Source organism: Oncorhynchus gorbuscha, linkage group LG06, assembly GCF_021184085.1.
Source record: "Oncorhynchus gorbuscha isolate QuinsamMale2020 ecotype Even-year linkage group LG06, OgorEven_v1.0, whole genome shotgun sequence".
NCBI classification, from domain to species: Eukaryota; Metazoa; Chordata; class Actinopteri; order Salmoniformes; family Salmonidae; genus Oncorhynchus; species Oncorhynchus gorbuscha.
This window is the reverse complement of record NC_060178.1, coordinates 46,786,416-46,805,584: the sequence shown is the minus strand read 5'-3', so window position 1 is coordinate 46,805,584 and position 19,169 is coordinate 46,786,416. Positions and strand designations below refer to the sequence as shown.

At 44.9% G+C, this 19,169-nt stretch overlaps 1 protein-coding gene across 1 annotated transcript in view; it reads right to left on the bottom strand.

Annotated features, from left to right (window-relative positions):
• Positions 1-19,169, bottom strand: part of LOC124038025 (inactive tyrosine-protein kinase transmembrane receptor ROR1-like) — a 223,050-nt gene that overhangs the window by 50,276 nt on the left and 153,605 nt on the right. The window contains exon 2 of the mRNA XM_046353389.1: positions 16,023-16,070. Within this exon, the coding sequence (XP_046209345.1) occupies positions 16,023-16,070 (48 nt within the window). The remainder of the gene's footprint in view (positions 1-16,022; positions 16,071-19,169) is intronic.

Here is a 19,169-nt window from a genome sequence, read left to right as displayed (position 1 = left end):
TTTAAAAATACTTAAGTATCAAAAGTTAAAGTATATTTCTCATGATTTGGTTGGTCTAATTGTATTGCTGATGCTGTCCTGGGGCTCTGTGGGCTCTGTTTGTGAACAGAGCCCCAGCTCCACCTTGCTTAGGGGACTCTTACGTATATTGGATAATCTCTCTGTAGATGATGGCTTTGTTATGGAAGGTTTGGGAATCGCTTCTTTTTTAGGTGGTTCTCTCTCTCTCTCTCTCTCTCTAACTTTCATCTCCCTCCCTCCTTAGAAGAAAACATAACTAAACACCAGGGAATATTTAAAATGACTCATCATCGTGTTTTAACCTTACAATGAATTTTAACCCGGAGTAAAGTTTGTAGTGGGTGACAATACGGATGAAACAGCATCAAGGCACGAGAGAAAACAAAGAGGTTGTGTGGATAAAGATGTGAACCTCTGTAGTAGACCTCTCCTTCTCCTCCTGATCTCTCCCCCTCTCTGATCTCTCTCTCTCTCTCTCTCTCTGAGAGCTCTCTGTTCCCACAGCTCTCTGTATGAGGGATGCCACGGACAGGCTTTAATGTATATAGCAATGCACGGAATGGGACTTTGAGTGCCACATTGATGAAAGTATATTGTGCTGAGCCCTGAGTCTGGCCCCTAGAGGGGCAGGAGGGGGCCGCGGCCCCTACAGCTGTGTGTGCGCTGTGTGTGTGCTGGATAACCACACACACCGAAGAACACACAACAACACACACATGTTTGTTTACCCTCTGGGGACCAACAATTGATTCCTATTCAAAATCCTATTTTCCCTAACGCTAAACCTAACCTTAACTCTTAACCCAACCCTAACTCCTAACCCTACACCTAACCCGAACTCCTAACCCCCAACTCTAATTGTAACGCTAACACTAAACCTAACCTTAACTCTTAACCCAACCCTAACATGAACCCTAACCCTACACCTAACCACCAACTCTAATTGTAACGTTAACACTAAACCTAACCCCTAAGCCTAAAACAGCCTTCTTCCTTGTGGGGACCAGCCAAATGTCCCCACTTGTCCGAATTGTAACGCTAACACTAAACCTAACCCCTAAGCCTAAAACAGCCTTCGTCCTTGTGGGGACTGGCCAAATGTCCCCACTTGTCCGAATTGTAACGCTAACACTAAACCTAACCCCTAAGCCTAAAACAGCCTTCTTCCTTGTGGGGACCGAACAAATGTCCCCACTTGTCCGAATTGTCCATGTTTTACTATTCTTCTGAGGACGTCTGATACTATCCACAAGGATAGTAAAACCCAAACACACATACATACAGAAAACTGCAGAAAACACACACATTCCTCTCTCTCCGGGTGGTGTGTATGTGTTAGTCTGTGTGTGTGTGTGTGTCTGCGTCCGATTCTTCTACTATAACCAACATTGGTCAAACCTGTGGATTTTCAGTAGAACAATAAATGTAATCTTGTTGTACAACAGACTAGGTATCCCCCCATTGTCCTTTCCCTTTCATCAGTTTTGTTAAGGCATATTGTAACGGCAAACATTTCAAAAGGTCCATTTCATGGAATTGAGTGAAAGAATGACTTGAATCTTGAAGTGATGTGAACCACTATATTGTCCTGTAAGGAAATAGCCACTTAAATAAACCATGTTCTTCACGTGCTGGAGTGAATAGAAGAGTTTAGGAAATCCCTCTCTCCTTTCTCACTATGTAGATCAATCTCTTCAATGAGCTGATTTAAAGGACTTCACTTTAAACCAAATCTCTCTCTCTTTTTTTTTTGAAATGCAAATTATATGTTATAGAGGTGTCCAGACAAAAATCAAGTGAAATGGCAAAAAAAAGTGCCTGGACACATTTCATTTACATCTACATTTAGTAGATTTAGATTTTTAAAAAGGAAGAAAAAGTGAACTTTGCATGAAGGCTGAAGGATTGAATAAGAAGCGAAAGGTAACATCACAGTAAAAGGATTTAAGGCCACTTAAATGATTATTAGGATGATTAGCCAAGCTCATGTGGCATTAAACACAAGCGGGTAAATAGCTGTTATCCCACACATGTCTCAGTCCTCAGCATAGCCATAGCAACCACACGGTGGTCCTTGTTGTTGTTCTATTTGGCTCTTGACTGGGTGACAGACCTAACACGCTCTCACAGGGTGTGAGTGTGTGTGTGTCGGTGTGAGAGATGTGTGTGTGTGTGGAGACATTTGACTTGGCATACACCCTTCGCACCCCCCAGACACACACACACATCCGTCCTCCTCCCTCCTCCCTCAGACTCAACACAGCAATGTGGGACTGGCGTGTGGGTGACAACCTGACAGCCTGGGGAGTCTAGCATCCCCCCTCTCTCTACCCCTCCTCCCTCCCCCTTCTCCCACAACCTTCCTTCCCCCCCTCCCAACTCTCAAATGAAATACGACTGTATTAAAGTGCAATTAAAATACTTCAAGATACTTTATTGTCATATAAACAGCCTTAACCTTCTCCAACTCCCCCTCAAGCCTCACTCATGCCTCGACATCCCACAGTATCCCACCTACTCGTCGCCTCCGGCTTTCATTCACTGCCCTCATCTCTTCTTCCCTCCATTCCCAGATTAGTCTCTCGGACCCTGTCTGTCTGACCAAGGAGAGCAGAGGAAGAGCTTGGTTTCCATCGCCTCTCATCAGGTCTTTAGCCTCCTCTAGGCAAACACAGACTCTCTTACGACAATATACAAACCTGGTCTGAGAAACAGAGAGAGAGGAGGGGGTAGCGGATATCATTGGATTAGCCTCTGGTACAAGCTGTTCTACCACTAAGATCACGGACTCATGCTTCCAGTAATGAATTTAGGACATGCACGAGTCACCTTGACCAAAACGCTATTCTTTCCTGTACCCAGCACACACACACAAACACATTCTTTTATCTGTCCGTTTAACCTAACCCGCTAGCCAATTAAGTGAAGGAAGAGCAAATTTGATAATGAAATGGATTAATTGCAGTAAAGATTTTGATGTTTGTTATGATACCAGGGTATAGAGACGGCTCTGTACTCACTGTACTGACAGCTGGAGAGGATGCTTGAGTGTTTGTGTCTGTGTCACAGGAGGTTGGTGGCACCTTAAATGGGGAGGACGGGCTCGTGGTAATGGAGGGAGCGGAATTCCGGAATGGTATCAAATACATCAAACAGACAGTTTCCATACGTTTGATGCCATTCCATCTACTCCGTTCCAGCCATTATTATGAGCCGTCCTCCCCTCAGCAGCCTCCTGTGGTGTGTGTGTGTGTGTGTGGTGCAGAGATGTCAGAGTGTGTACGACTCAGTGGCCTGATGTTCACAGACAGAGCGGGTCTATAAAGGAAGACAGTGTTTATGAACAGGAGGGCCGTACTGATGTCAGAAGGACATAAAACCTGGTTTATTAAGTTTCAAACCTGCGTTGGGTAGAGGGGTTGGGAGCCATGAATCACCTCTGACTTAACAAGAGGCCTGAGGGGGCCAGCAGGGGCCACTGGCCACATGGTCCTCAACTCGACCATAGAATGACCTGTATACCTTAGACATGGAAATGAGACATCCATACAGTGCACCATCGTGTTTGTGTGAGTCGCATCTTTCCATAGGAGGGGTCATATTCGTTTTTGTCGGCTAAACAGTTCGGACGCTACAGACGTTTCCATGAGGAGACCGATTTTCTAGATGTCTCCTGGTCTGACAAAGACCGCTGTAGCCCTGCCACCTCCCACCGCTGATGCGGAAGGCCTTCGTCGGTGGTGGGAGGTGGCTTGAGACGCACCCATGCAAAAAAAAAACTCATGTCTAGCATAAACAGACACATTTTTCTGTGAATTTTGTATTTTTTATGCCTCGAGCGAACAAATTAGACATATATTTTTTTCATGAAGCCTCTTGATGTAAAGCCTGAGGCAATTGCCTTTTTCTGCCTAATGGTAAGTCTGTCACAAACAGTTCATTTGGAAAGTATTCAGACCCCTTAATTTTTTCCACATTTTGCTACATTTTGCCTTCTTCTAAATTTGATAGAATTCATTTTTTCACATTTCACATTCAAACCCTTGACCTTTGGCAGTTATTACAGCCTCGAATCTTCTTGGGTATGACACTAGAAGCTTGGCACATCTGTATTTGTTGAGTTTCTCCCATTCTTCTCTGCAGATCCTCTCAAGCTCTGTCAAGCTGAGCGTCGCTGCACAGCTATTTTCAGGTTTCTCCAGAGATGTCCGATCTGGTTCAAGTCCGGGCTCTGGCTGGGCCACTCAAGGACATTCAGAGACTTGTCCCAAAGCCACTCCTGCATTATCTTGGCTGTGTGCTTAGGGTCGTTGTCCTGTTGGAAGGTAAACCTTCACCCCAGTCTGAGTTCCTGAGTGCTCTGGAGCAGGTTTTCATCAAGGATCTCCCTGTACTTTAATCTGTTCATCTTTCCCTCGATCCTGACTAGTCTCTGCCTCTGAAAAACATCCCCACAGCATGATGCTGCCACCACCATACTTCCTCCAGACGTGATGGTCAAAGAGTTCAATCTTGGTTTCATCAGACCAGAGAATCCAGTTTCTCATGGTCTGAGAGTCCTTTAGGTGCCTTTTGTCAAACTCCAATTTTCGTTGTTTTCATTGTTTCTTTATGGATAATTGCAAGATTGAGAGTTTAAAAAAAAACAACAGGAAAAATACAACAGAGAAAACAAAATTCCCAACATAATTTTATGGGGCCCTTATAGTTGTTTATTAAAGGCCCAGTGCAGTCAAAAACGTGATGTCCTGTGTTTTACATATATTTCCACACTAAGAGGTTGGAATAATACTGTGAAATTATGAAACCGATGGCGAAGCCCTTTTAGTATAAGAGCTGTTTGAAAAGGCCTCCTGAAATGTCTGCCTGTGTTGGTGGGATGGAGTTTCCGTGGTGACAATAAAAAACAGAGTTCCAAACCTCTGCCAATAACAGCTACTTTTCAGTTGTCTCCTCCCCACTCAGACAACTCCCAAACTTATTGCTTGAGAAATGCATCTTTGCTGAGAAGCAATTATACTTTTTTGGGCCATTTGAATTGAAAACAGAGTACGGTACTTAATTGTTACTCAGAAATCATATGATAATGACCTTTAACCTTTTATTTCCCCAGGAATGTGCCTATATGGCTGCGTTTACAAAGGCAGATCAGATATACCAATCAGGCACCAATCAGATCGGTTCTTTTGCCCATGAGTGGGAAAAATATCAGAATTAGGCACCTGTGTAAACGCAGACTCAGGGTTCTGTGCAGGCCAGTCAAGTCCTTCCCCAACGATCTCGGCAAGCAATTTCTGTATGGACCTTTGTGCACAGGGGCATTGTCATGCTGAAACAGGAAAGGCCTTCCCCAAACTGTTGCCACAAAGTTGGAAGCACAGAATCATCAAGAATGTCACTGTATGTTGTAGCGTTAAGATTTCCCTTCACCAGAACTAAGGGACCGAGCCTGAACCATGAAAAACAGCCCCAGACCATTATTCCTCCTCCACCGTACTTTACAGTTGGCACTATGCATTGTGGCAGGTAGCGTTCTCCTGAAATCCATATTCGTCCTTCGGATTGCCAGATGATGAAGCATGATTCATCACTCCAGAGAATGTGTTTCCACTGCTCCAGAGTACAATGGCGGTGAGCTTTACACCACTCCAGCTGATGCTTGGCATTGTGCATGGTGATTTTAGGCTTGTCTGCGGCTGCTCCAGAGGCAGTTTGGAACTCGGTAGTGAGTGTTGCAACCGAGGACAAACTATTTTTACATGCTACACACTTCAGCACTCAACGGGCCCATTCTGTGAGCTTGTGTGTCATACCACTTCGCGGCTGAACCGTTGTTGCTCCTAGATGTTTCCACTTCACAATAACAGCACTTACAGTTGACTGGGGCAGCTCTAGCAGGGCAGAAATTTGACAAACTGACTTGTTGGAAAGGTGGCAACCTATGATGTTGCCACGTTGAAAGTCGCGGAGTCAATGTGTGTCTATGGAGATTGCATGACGGTGTGCTCGATTTTATACACCTGTCAGCAACGGGTGTGACTGAATTAGCCGAATCCACTAATTTGAAGGGGTGTCCACATACTTTTGGTGGTGTAGTGTATGCTTTATAGCTCAAAATAATCTATGTACAAAATAGTGAACAACTGCTAAAACAATCCCCTTTTTATGATAGCAGCATATATCTGAAGGTCTTTCGATTATTTCTCCATGTATGGTTTTACTGCCTAAGAAGGTTGCAATGCTCTGTAATGGCTAGCTCAGGTCATTCACTGTTGCATTCTGAGAGGAGAGCCCACTGGTGAAAATCACAAACAGGCAGTGTGTCTGACTTGATCTGTACACCAGAGGAAGAGTCTGCAGTCATTTGATCCCAATCCATTTGAACACTTCATCCTTTTCATAGTGGACTAAAGACAAAAAAAAAGTGAGACTATAGCTCTAGTTTTTCCATGGTCAATTCCATGAATTTAAGTTTAATTAATGTGACCAGCTAAAACGACATGGTTGTGGCGCTAGGCTAACATTGGCTAGTCTGGTGCAAGGTCTATGTGTCAGAGCTATGTTATGTGAGGTGGTACCTCATCCACAGAGCACGAGGGTCCCCACACCAGAGGCGCCACCAAAGCGGGGTGAGCCAGAGGTGGAGCAGGGTCCAGGTCCCGCACCAGGGCCGCCACCGCGGATAGATGCCCACCCAGACCCTCCCATACAGGTTTTGCGGCCAGAGTCAGCACCTTGGGGGGGGGGGGGTTCAGGGTGTGATGTGCGGTGGGCATTCTATGTTTTGTGTTCTGTTTCTTCATTTCTATGTTTTGGCCGGGTATGGTTCTCAATCAGGGACAGCTGTCTATCGTTGTCTGTGATTGGGAATCATACCTAGGTAGCCCTTTCCCTCCTTTCCGTGTGGGTAGTTGACTTTGTTAATGAATTCATAGCCCTGTTAAGCTTGACGGTCGTTTTGTATTGTTTATGGTTTTTGTTGGCGACATTTCTAATAAAGAGGAATATGTACGCTCCCCACGCTGCACGCTCCCCGGTCCGCTTCTTATGACGACCGTGACAATATCGTATATCGACATAACCTGAAAGGCCACTCAGCAGGGAAGCCACTGCTCCCAAACCGCCATAAAAAAGCCAGACTACAGTTTGCTACTGTACATGGGGACAAAGATCATACTTTTTGGAGAAATGTCCTCTGGTTTGATGAAACAAAAATAGAACTGTTTGGCCGTCATGACCATCGTTATGTTTGGAGGAAAAAAGGGGGAGGCTTGCAAGCCGAAGAACACCATCCCAACTGTGAAGCACGGGCGTGGCAGCATCATGTTGTGGGGGTGCTTTGCTGCAGGAATGATTGGTGCACTTCACAAAATAGATGGCCTCATGAGGAGGGAAAATGATGTGGATATATTGAAGCAACATCTCAAGACATCAGTCAAGAAGTTAAAGCTTGGTCGCAAATGGGTCTTCCAAATGGACAATGACCCCTAGCATACTTCCAAAGTTGTGGCAAAATCACTTAAGGACAACAAAGTCAAGGTATTGGAGTGGCCATCACAAAGCTCTGACCTCAATCCTATAGAAAATGTGTGGGCAGAACTGAAAAAGTGTTTTCTCTCTACTATTATTCTGACATGTCACATTCTTAAATAAAGTGGTGATCCTAACTGACCTAAAACAGGGAATTTGTACTAGGATTAAATGTCAGGAATTGTGAAAAACTGAGTTTAAATGTATTTGGCTAAGGTGTGTGTAAACTTCCGCCTTCAACTGTATATTTACTTAATTCTTATTTGCAACAGTAGATTTAGGCTATTTATTAGCATTTGTAGTCATCTTTCATGCATTTTACACTTTCATCGTGTGTTCTTACTAAGTATAATTGTAGTGGTTGGTCTTACTCTATACTATTGTAGCGAGCACTTCATTCTAGCCATGCATTAGTACTGGTATTATTTCATTCTCTGTGCATGTTGTTTTTTTCATGTCTTTCATACTACACTGAACAAAAATACAAATGCAACATGACATGATTTCAACAATGTTACTGAGCTAGAGTTCATATAAAGGAAATCAGTCAATTGAAATAAATTCATTAGGCCCTAATCTATGGATTTCACATGACTGGGAAGGGGTGCAGCATGGGGGGCCCACTCGGCAGCTAGACCCAGCCAATCAGAATGAGTTTTTCCCCAATAAAGGGCTTTATTTACAGACGGAAATAGTCCCCAGTTTCAAACTGTCCAGGTGGCTGGTCTCAGACGATCCCACAGGTAAAGAAGCCGGATGTAGAGGTCGTGGCCTGTGATGGTTACACGTGGTCTGCGGTTGTGAGGCCGTTGGACATACTGCCAAATTCTGTAGAATGATGTTGGAGGCGGCTTATGGTAGAGAAATAACATGAAATTCTCTGGCAACAGTTTTGGTCGACATTCCTGCAGTCCGCATACCAACTGCATGCTCCCTCAAAATTTGAGACTGTGGCATTGTGTTGTGTGTCAAAACTGCACATTTTTAGAGTGGCCTTTTATTTCCCCCAGCACAAGGTGCACCTGTGTAATGATCATGCTGTTTAATCAGCCTCTTTATATGCTACACCTGTCAGGTGGATGGATTATCTTGGCAAAGGATAATTTTTTACATTTATTTTATAGAACCTTATTAACTAGCCAAACAATGGACGACGCTGGGCCAATTGTGCGCCACCCTATGGGACTCCCAATCACATCCGGATGTGATGCAGCCTGGATTCGAACCGCGAACTACAGTAATATCTCTTGCACTGAGATGCTATGCCTTCGACCGCTGTACCTGTCATGTTTTGTCATTGATTATCATGTCTTGTCCCTGTGCTTCCCCTTCTATTCGTTTCCCTCTGCTGGTCTTATTAGGTTCTTTCCCTCTTTCTATCCCTCTCTCTCCCCCTCCCTCTCTCCCTCTCTCGCTCTCTCTCTCTATCGTTCCGTTCCTGCTCCCAGCTGTTCCTCATTCTCCTAACTACCTCATTTACTCTTTCACACCTGTCCCCTATTTTGCCCTCTGATTAGAGTCCCTATTTCTCCCTCTGTTTTCCGCTTCTGTCCTTGTCGGATCCTTGTTTGATGTTCGCTGTTCTTGTCCTCGTTCCGTCCTGTCATGTTTTTTGCCTTCTTCAGATGCTGCGTGTGAGCAGGTGTCTTGATCAGCTACGGCCTGCGCCTTCCCGAAGCGACCTGCAGTCTGTGGTCGCATCTTCAGTTGTTCCCCTCTACTGTCTAGAGGGTTTCTGTATTCCTGTTTTGACTTGGAATAAACTCTGTTTCGGTAAAGTCGCTTTTGGGTCCTCATTCACCTGCATAACAGTACCACTTGGGAGACTGGTGTGCCACTTGGGAGACCGCTGTGCCACTTGGGAGACCGCTGCGCCTCTCGGGAGACTTAGAGGGCAACACTAGCTATTCTTTCCACAGCATCTGCTGGAGCATTGCAGTATGATGGCACACCATTTTTTAGGACAGTAGTAAGCAAGTTTGTGTGTTATCATGCATGCTTGTAGATAGTGCATGTGCAGGCATCTTATACCCTGAAGCAACTTCTACTGGTCCTAATGTGTGGGTTCTACAAGAACTGTACAGCAGTCAAGTAGCAGGATCTCTTGTGCTACTTGAATGGGGTTCAGTCTGTCATCGGCTAAACATTACTGGGTCTTTTCAGTATATTCACAGTACAGCCTCATTTTAAATTGATACTTCTGCAAAATCCTCCCCTTTCTTCCTCAGATTTTAAGTTATCACCCTGGACCTTAGTGGGGAAGCTGACGCGTATAGCTGCACGGTGACTAATCGAGGCTTGCTATAGTTTCAGCTGTGTTGAATGGGTTGTTGATGCTACCATCATCTAGCATGTGCCGGGCTTGCTAAACACCCACATGACGATCAGTGCCGGCGATCAAGCGTTCATTGCCTCTTATGGGAAGGTTTGTTAGAGCTGATTCAGACTCTCTTTATATGCGGGCTTATCTTGTAATCTACGGGGTCTATGTCTATGTCTCTCGTTATCAATGACGAGATACTGGGTTTCCGGCTTCTCCCTCTGTCCCTGCATCCACTTCTGAAGATCATAGGGCGTGGTCTTCTACTTCCTACGCACGCTATATTAGATTAAACGCCAAGGAGATTTTGGATGCCAGAAGTGATGTGTTCATCCGCGAGATCCCGTGACTCGTATAGTTCACTATGTCGGCGTTCAGCCCACAGTCAATAGCTTCGCTTCGGTTGTCATCGTAATGAAGTTCAGTGCATATCAGTACAGGTGGTCGGCTGGGTGCTTATTACTTAGGTTGCTTATAGTAGATATTTCATGTAAAGCCATAGATGATTAGGCTGTTGATATAGTTCAGCGAGGGCACCCGGCGGTGCTTCTTTAGGGCGGCTGGGTTCACCCTGCTTTGTGGCAGATAGGAAGATGGTCACGTGTGATGAAGGGCACCCGGCGGTGCTTCTTTAGGGCGGCTGGGTTCACCCTGCTTTGTGGCAGATAGGAAGATGGTCACGTGTGATGAAGGGCACCCGGCGGTGCTTCTTTAGGGCGGCTGGGTTCACCCTGCTTTGTGGCAGATAGGAAGATGGTCACGTGTGATGAAGGGCACCCGGCGGTGCTTCTTTAGGGCGGCTGGGTTCACACTGCTTTGTGGCAGATAGGAAGATGGTCACGTGTGATGAAGGGCACCCGGCGGTGCTTCTTTAGGGCGGCTGGGTTCACACTGCTTTGTGGCAGATAGGAAGATGGTCACGTGTGATGAAGGGCACCCGGCGGTTCTTCTTTAGGGCGGCTGGGTTCACACTGCTTTGTGGCAGATAGGAAGATGGTCACGTGTGATGAAGGGCACCCGGCGGTGCTTCTTTAGGGCGGCTGGGTTCACACTGCTTTGTGGCAGATAGGAAGATGGTCACGTGTGCCAAGATGAAGCTCACCTTGCCTCCCGCGAGGGTACCCGGCGGAACGTCTCAAGGGATAGATAGGAGTTATACGTCGCTCAGTATGCACGTTAACATTCTGTTTAGGACATGATAGGATGACTTTAGGTGACCAGTCGATAATATGTCAACAGTGCTTCTGTCGTAGCTGCACGTAGTCGTCTGGCGTAAGGTTCTGCTGTTTTGGGGGATTGGTATAGCTCGCTTTGCTCAGACAGCGAGTTACCCTGAAGGAGCAGAGCCGACGATATCGCCAAGACTTGCATTATCCATTGCTGAATAAATGGTTAAACATATTTCTACGTGGTGTTTTCGTTTATTTTGAAATGATGTGGAACCAGTTCAGAAATTGGAGGCTTGTATCAATCATGCCTAATTTATTGGTTGGGTTTTTAAGCTATACGGGTCTGCTCTCTCATCCTGCGATCGTTTGCTGCTACTGGTACTGTGCACTGGCTTCTTGCTCCCACCACCCCCCTGCCTCCACTTGTTTTGGTTCTGTGTTCCTGCCTGGGGGATTGGTATAGTTTACCACACTCACTGCCCCTAGACTATATTTTACATGTATCTTTTGCTCAGGCAGCGAGTTACCCTGAAGGAGCAGAGCCGATATCGCCAAGACTTGCATTATTCATTGCTGAATAAATGGTTAAATATTTCTACGATGCACTTTCCTTCTGAGGTGACTTTTGGAACAGCCTGCTTGCACACTCCACTGACTGCCATAATGATAGATAATAGAGATGGGAGAGAAAGGAGGAGATATATGTCCTGCCAATGTTCAAACAACAAACCCATTCTTCCCCTAATTGTCTTGTGTGGAGTGTTGTAGTGATTGGCAACCCAATCCCTCCGAAACCAAAACTCAGCCGGGCTCATGACATTTCTTTAACATCACCAAATTACTAAATTGTTCCCATCATCGCCCCTCTCTTTATTACAGTGACTTTGTTTGGACCTGTGTCTGAGAGGGGAAACACACACACACACAGTGTGTCACATGTCAAACCCACCCAAATCACCCTACTTCAGCAGCATTCTACCTCTACTGTAAGTGAGTCACGGGTTAAAGTGGCAATATGCAACTTTTTGGGCGACCTGACAGAAATTCACATAGAAAAATGAGTTATAGATCTGTCATTCTAATCGAAAACAAGTCTAAGAAGCGGTAGATCTGTTCTATGCGCGCTATTTCTATGCTTCCCGTTCTTATGTTTTGTTTTTGCATCTTTTACTTTCGGTTTTGTACACAACCTTCAAACGGGTGAAACAACAATATTTTTGGGTTATGAGAAAATATATTTCACAGCAGCTTAGATGGTACAACGATTCTCTACACTACACTAGATGATTCTCTACACTACACTAGATGATTCTCTACACTACACTAGAAGATTCTCTACACTACACTAGAAGATTCTCTAAACTACACTAGAAGATTCTCTACACTACACTAGAAGATTCTCTACACTACACTAGATGATTCTCTACACTACACTAGATGATTCTCTAAACTACACTAGATGATTCTCTAAACTACACTAGAAGATTCTCTACACTACACTAGATGATTCTCTACACTACACTAGAAGATTCTCTACACTACACTAGATGATTCTCTACACTACACTAGATGATTCTCTACACTACACTAGAAGATTCTCTACACTACACTAGATGATTCTCTACACTACACTACATGATTCTCTACACTACACTAGATGATTCTCTAAACTACACTAGATGATTCTCTAAACTACACTAGATGATTCTCTAAACTACACTAGATGATTCTCTACACTACACTAGATGATTCTCTAAACTACACTAGATGATTCTCTAAACTACACTAGATGATTCTCTAAACTACACTAGATGATTCTCTAAACTACACTAGATGATTCTCTAAACTACACTACATGATTCTCTACACTAGACTAGATGATTCTCTAAACTACACTAGATGATTCTCTACACTACACTAGATGATTCTCTACACTACACTAGATGATTCTCTACACTACACTACATGATTCTCTACACTAGACTAGATGATTCTCTAGACTAGATTGTTATGTCACATAAACTGAAATTAGACAAACTATTCGAGATTAAGCAATCAGGAAATGGTGGATCGATTTCTGCGTAATGCAACTTTCAATACAGACATAACACTGCCATAGAGTAGACCGTCTGCTGGCCTGGACCGCACAGCAGGAAACCTGAGCTGGAGCACAGCTAACATAGCTCATCATCCTTCCCATGTTATCTGGCTCTACACTGCAGCAAGCTCTGGCAGAGGTGAAACTCTAAATCCATATTAGACCTTTTCAAAGCAAAATAACTAACAGGAGTGTATGTGTGTGTGTGTGCCTGCTTGTGTGTGTGTGTGAAAGCTAGATGGAAACTTATACTATCAAGACGTGCCAAACACATTACAAGCACAGTAAGTGTATAATCACTTTGTATTCTCACTACGATGTTCCATAATGTAACAGTGTAGGTGATGCAAAGCTGTTACAACATCATCTATGTATCTTCTTAACCACAATGGTGGCGCACTGTACAGTCTACTGCCAGTCAACTGCCTCATTACAAGGTGTGGAAAACCCAATGATGTACAGTACATAAACATACAGTATATATGTCTATGGGAAAACCCCAGGGAAAAGAGACTCCAGTTTCAAGAGCTGTGAAATATCACCAGCTCTGTCATCAAAGTCAGACGGCTACAATAATGAGTCTCCTTCAGGAAGTACCTGTGACTCGCTCCGTTGAGACATGGTCATCAGAACCAGAGACTGCTTTGCGAGCGGTGATTGGAATATGTTCAGAGAATCTGCAGATAACACTGATGAGCTAACCAACTCTGTCACCGGCTTCATTAGGAAATGTATCGGCGACGTTGTCCCCACAATGAAGGGTCGCTGCTTCCCTAATCAAAAAGCCCTGGATTAACACTGAGGAGGGCGCTAAGGTAAATGACATGGCTAAGCTAAATGACAGCTCCTCGGAATAAGCCCAAGGAGCTGATCGTGGACTACAGGAAACAGGGTGTCAGTATCCCATCCACATCGACGAGGCAGCAGTAGTGTGGGTCGAGAGCTTCAAGTTCCTTGTTGTCCAAATCCCTAAGGATTTAAAATGGTCCACATGTGCACAGTTGTGACGAGGGCGCGACAGCGCCTCTTCCCCCATCAGGAGGAAGGCCCGGAAAATCGTTAAAGACTCCAGCCACCCAATCCATAGACTGGTCTCTCTGCTTCCTCATAGGAACCAGTACCGAGGCATCAAGTCTGACACCAACAGGCTCCTGAACAGCTTGGATCCCCAAGCCATAAGACTGAAAAATATACTGAACAAAAATATAAACGCAACATGAAACAATTTCAAAGATTTTACTGAGTTACAGTTCATTAAGGAAATCGGTCGATTGAAATAGCTTCATTAGGCCCTAATCTATGGATAACAGGGAATACACATAATCTATGGATTTCACATGACTGGGAATACAGATATGATCTATGGATTACACATGACTGGGAATACAGATATAATCTATGGATTTCACATGACTGGGAAAACAGATATGATCTATGGATTTCACATGACTGGGAAAACAGATATGATCTATGGATTTCACATGACTGGGAATACAGATATGCATCTGTTGGTCACAGATCAGAAAACCAGTCAGTATCTGGTGTGACACATCTCCTTCACATAGAGTTGATCAGGCTGTTGATTATGGCCTGTGGAATGTTGTCCCACTCCTCTTCAATGCTGCGCGAAGTTTGCTGGATATTGGTGGGAACTGGAACACGCTGTCGATCCAGAGCATCCCAAACATGCTCAATGGGTGACATGTCTGGTGAGTATGCAGGCCATGGAAGAACTGGAACATTTTCAGCTTCCAGGAATTGTGTACAGATCCTTGCGGCATGGGGCCGTGCATTATCATGCTGAAACATGAGGTGATGGAGGCAGATGAATGGCACATTGGGCCTCAGGATCTCATCACGGTATCTCTATGCATTCAAATTACCATCGATAAACTGTAATTGTGTTTGTTGTCCGTAGCTTATGCCTGCCCTTACTATGACCCCACTTCCGCCATTCGGCACTCTATTCACAACGTTGACATCAGCAAATCGTTCGCCCACACAACACCATACACCTGGTCTGCGGTTGTGAGGCCGGTTGAACGTACTGCCTGCCAAATGATCTGAAACAACTTTGGGAAGCGAGTTATGGAAATGAATTTTCTCTGACAACAGCTCTGGTGGACATTCCTGCAGTCAGCATGCCAACTGCTCTCTCCCTCATAACTTGAGGCATCTGTGGCGTTGTGTTGTGTGTAAAAACTGCACATTTTAGAGTGGCCTTTTATTGTCTCCAGCAAAAGGTGCACCTGTGTAATGATCATGCTGTTTAATCATGTTATGCCACACCTGCACGGTGGATGGATTATCTTGGCAAAGGAGAAATGCTCCCTAACAGGGATGGAAACAAATTTGTAACAGGGATCCCTAACAGGGATGGAAACAAATTTGTAACAGGGATCCCTAACAGGGATGGAAACAATCAGCATGCTTCCATCAGATAACAGAGCCCCGTGTTAGCAAGCTAGCCACAGCCTTGTAATGTAACCTACGTAAAGTGTAGCGCTGCTGCTATACAAACAGCACAGGATACCTTCTGCCTTGGCTTCGAATAAGATCTTAGCCACTGTGTGGAAGGTATAGCCAGGTGGAACAGCTGTTACACACGAACAACACAGGACCAGTGACGTGGATTGTGGTCCGAAGTGCATCGAGTAAACCACACTGACGCACCTGGACAAAAATCGGCATCACAGTTACCAAGCCCACACATTGGTTCATCTTTGTCCCATCCGCGTCTCTACATGTAAGTTACAACTGTGTCATTCTAACTGGCTTGTTTTTCATCTTCATTTGTTTGCGTGTGTGTGTGTGTGTGTGTGTGTGTGTGTGTGTGTGTGTGTGTGTGTGTGTGTGTGTGTGTGTGTGTGTGTGTGTGTCTCACCTGAGCTGTTCCAAGCGGAAGCGCCCATCACACTCGGGTCTTCAAACCCTGTAGAGCGAGAGAGAGAGGAGGAGATCATATGGTTAGTGGGTTGGTTCTGCAGTACTACTGCGATCAACATACCCAGCCGTCACCTGCGTCTCAAGACGTCTCAAGACATGGTGATGGCTGGTTCCGTGGCTCTGCTGTGACCCAAAAATGAAGTGGCATCTGGGGTATGATGGCATCATTCAACACGAGTCCCTTCCACAGACAGAGAGAAAAGCAAACTTCAGACACCCTCACCCTGATGCTTCTTGGGCGAGTTATACAAGAGATGAACCCGGTTGAAACAGTTCATCCCTGGGTGATAATAATAGTGTTATTCCTGAAGACCAGATGCCGGTAGTATCAGACAGGGGACATCAGAGTCGTGCCCCGGTAGAGTCATGCCCCGGTAGAGTCATGCCCCGGTAGAGTCATGCCCCGGTAGAGTCATGCCCCGGTAGAGTCATGCCCCGGTAGAGTCATGCCCCGGTAGAGTCATGCCCCGGTAGAGTCATGCCCCGGTAGGCTACGGTATGATTAATACCTGGCGACAGACAGCTCTCCTCTCTGTGTCCGCATCCCAAATAGGTACCCTTTACCCCTGTGGGACCCTTTTTCAAAAGTGGTGCACTATATAGGGACCAGGGTGCCATTTGGGATGCAGACGGTGTGTCATAACCAGATATTAGGCTGCAGGCAGAGTGAACTATTCACATCCACTGTCCACAGGCCAAGAGGTGATATCTGTCCAATGTAATATCTCTGCACTGTACAATAAACAGTGAGTTTACAGCAGGAGGCAGGAGCTGTGGGGTGGGGGATATTTTCTCTCTCTCTCTCTCTCTCTCTCTCTCTCTCTCTCTCTCTCTCTCTCTCTCTCTCTCTCTCTCTCTCTCTCTCTCTCTCTCTCTCTCTCTCTCTCTCTCTCTCTCTCTCTCTCTCTCTCTCTCTCTCTCTCTCTCTCTCTCTCTCTCTCTCTCTCTCTCTCTCTCTCTCTCTCTCTCTCTCTCTCTCTCTCTCTCTCTCTCTCTCTCTCTCTCTCTCTCTCTCTCTCTCAGTACCATCCTTTCTCCAGACTTCCACTTCTTTCCTCTCACTGCAGCCCTGTCTTTCAGCCACTCTTTCTCTTCACCCTCTCTCATGTTTCTCTTTCTTTTTATGTCACATTTATTTAACCTTTATTCTAGTTGAGAACAAGTTCTGGCCAAGACCTGGTCAAGATAAAGCGTAGCAATTCGACACATACAACAACACAGAGTTACACATGGAATAAACAAAACATACAGTCAATAATACAGTAGAACAAAAGAAAACAAAAAGTCTATATACAGTGAGTGCAAATGAGGTAAGTTAAGGGAGTTAAGGCAAACATTTTATTTTATTTTTTTAACCTTTATTTAACCAGGCAAGTCAGTTAAGAACAAATTCTTATTTTCAATGACGGCCTGGGAACAGTGGGTTAACTGCCTGTTCAGGGGCAGAACGACAGATTTGTACTTTGTCAGCTCAGGGGTTTGAACTTGCAACCCTCCGGTTACTAGTCCAACGCTCTAACCACTAGGTTACCCTGCCGTCCCAATAAATAGGCCATGGTGGCGAAATAATTACAATATAGCAATTAAACACTGGAATGGTAGATGTGCAGAAGATGAATGTGCTGGGGTGCAATGCAGCAAGAAATAAATAACTACAGTATGGGGATGAGGTAGGTAGATGGGCTGTTTACGGATGGGCTATGTACAGGTGCAGTGATCTGTGAGCTGCTCTGACAGCTGGTGCTTAAAGATAGTGAGGGGGATGTGAGTCTCCAGCTTCAGAGATGTTTTTCTCTCTCCCTCTATCTGTGTGTCTCTCCGTTATGTAGTGAGGGTGTTTAATGGGACAGACTCTCACAGCCTCTCTGCAGGTTACTGTGCTTGTTTAATTTGACGGACGGACGGACGGACGGGCGGACATACATACATGGGCTTTCTCTGTCACAGCCTCAGACTGTACTGTAAGTAACCTACCTGGAGCCACACCTGCTCACCAGAACCTTTCAAAACAGAGTCAAAGTGTACTCACGCACTTCACTATCCTATCCATAATATATCATACAATATACTATACACTATCCTCCAGTAGCAAAATATGATCATCAAAATCAAACACAACATTAGCAAGGTCTCATTTGTATACATTTCATGATTCAAATAACACGTTTATGCAGGGGTGTAACTGTCAAGCTGGGGATGGAGGGGTCATGTCCCCTACACATTCTTAAATGGCATTTTTGTCCCCAGTTTTTCTTTAGTTGACTGATGTAGCTGGTAACTGCTGTTTAACTTAACAGAAAAAAAAACTAAACTAGTGTTTATTTTCAGTGCTGAGCTAGTATTGTGACTGACATGTACAGTAATGTCAGCTAATGTTTCATCCCCTCACGACTGAGGTAAATGTATAAGCTACGCTAGCTAGTAGTAGCTACCAGGTCAGCTCTAGCCTCTAGATATCTGTCAGATAGCGATATGAGGCGGTTAGTATTACTGTCCAACAGCTGTTGTTTGTATGGAAATGTTTTGTAGTCTTTGTTTTGTCCCATTTCAGAAGTAAATTAACTTGGCTAGCTTTCGCCAGTTGATGTGCCGTTAGAGAGAGAGCTGTTAGCTATTATTTTTCCTCAATCAAACTAGACCTGAATCAAGCAATGAAACCATCGGCCAAACGATTGAAGATTGATATTCTGACAATTTTTCAGTGCAATTTGAGTTTTATTAGTCAGTATGGCGTGACACAGTAATAAACAGCTCTAACGTTGCAGGTTTCACTGTCATGGTGCACAGTAGAGGTCTGCACAGGACCAATTTCTTCATCCTGCTCCCGCCCCGCACCCACTGGCTTTCTGTCTGACTCCCACCCGCTACCGCAAGAACTTTCTGTCTGACTCCCACCTGCTACTGCAAGAACTGGTCCCAAACCCAACCGCAGTCCTGCAATGTTATTTTAGGCGTATGCTCACTTGCCAGCCATGGTCCCAGCAAAAAATAACTTCATAAATAGGTTCAATTACCAGAGATTCTCACATGGCACTAATATTGTATTACGGGGATAAATCAGCCTGTATGCTTGATGTAGTTTGAA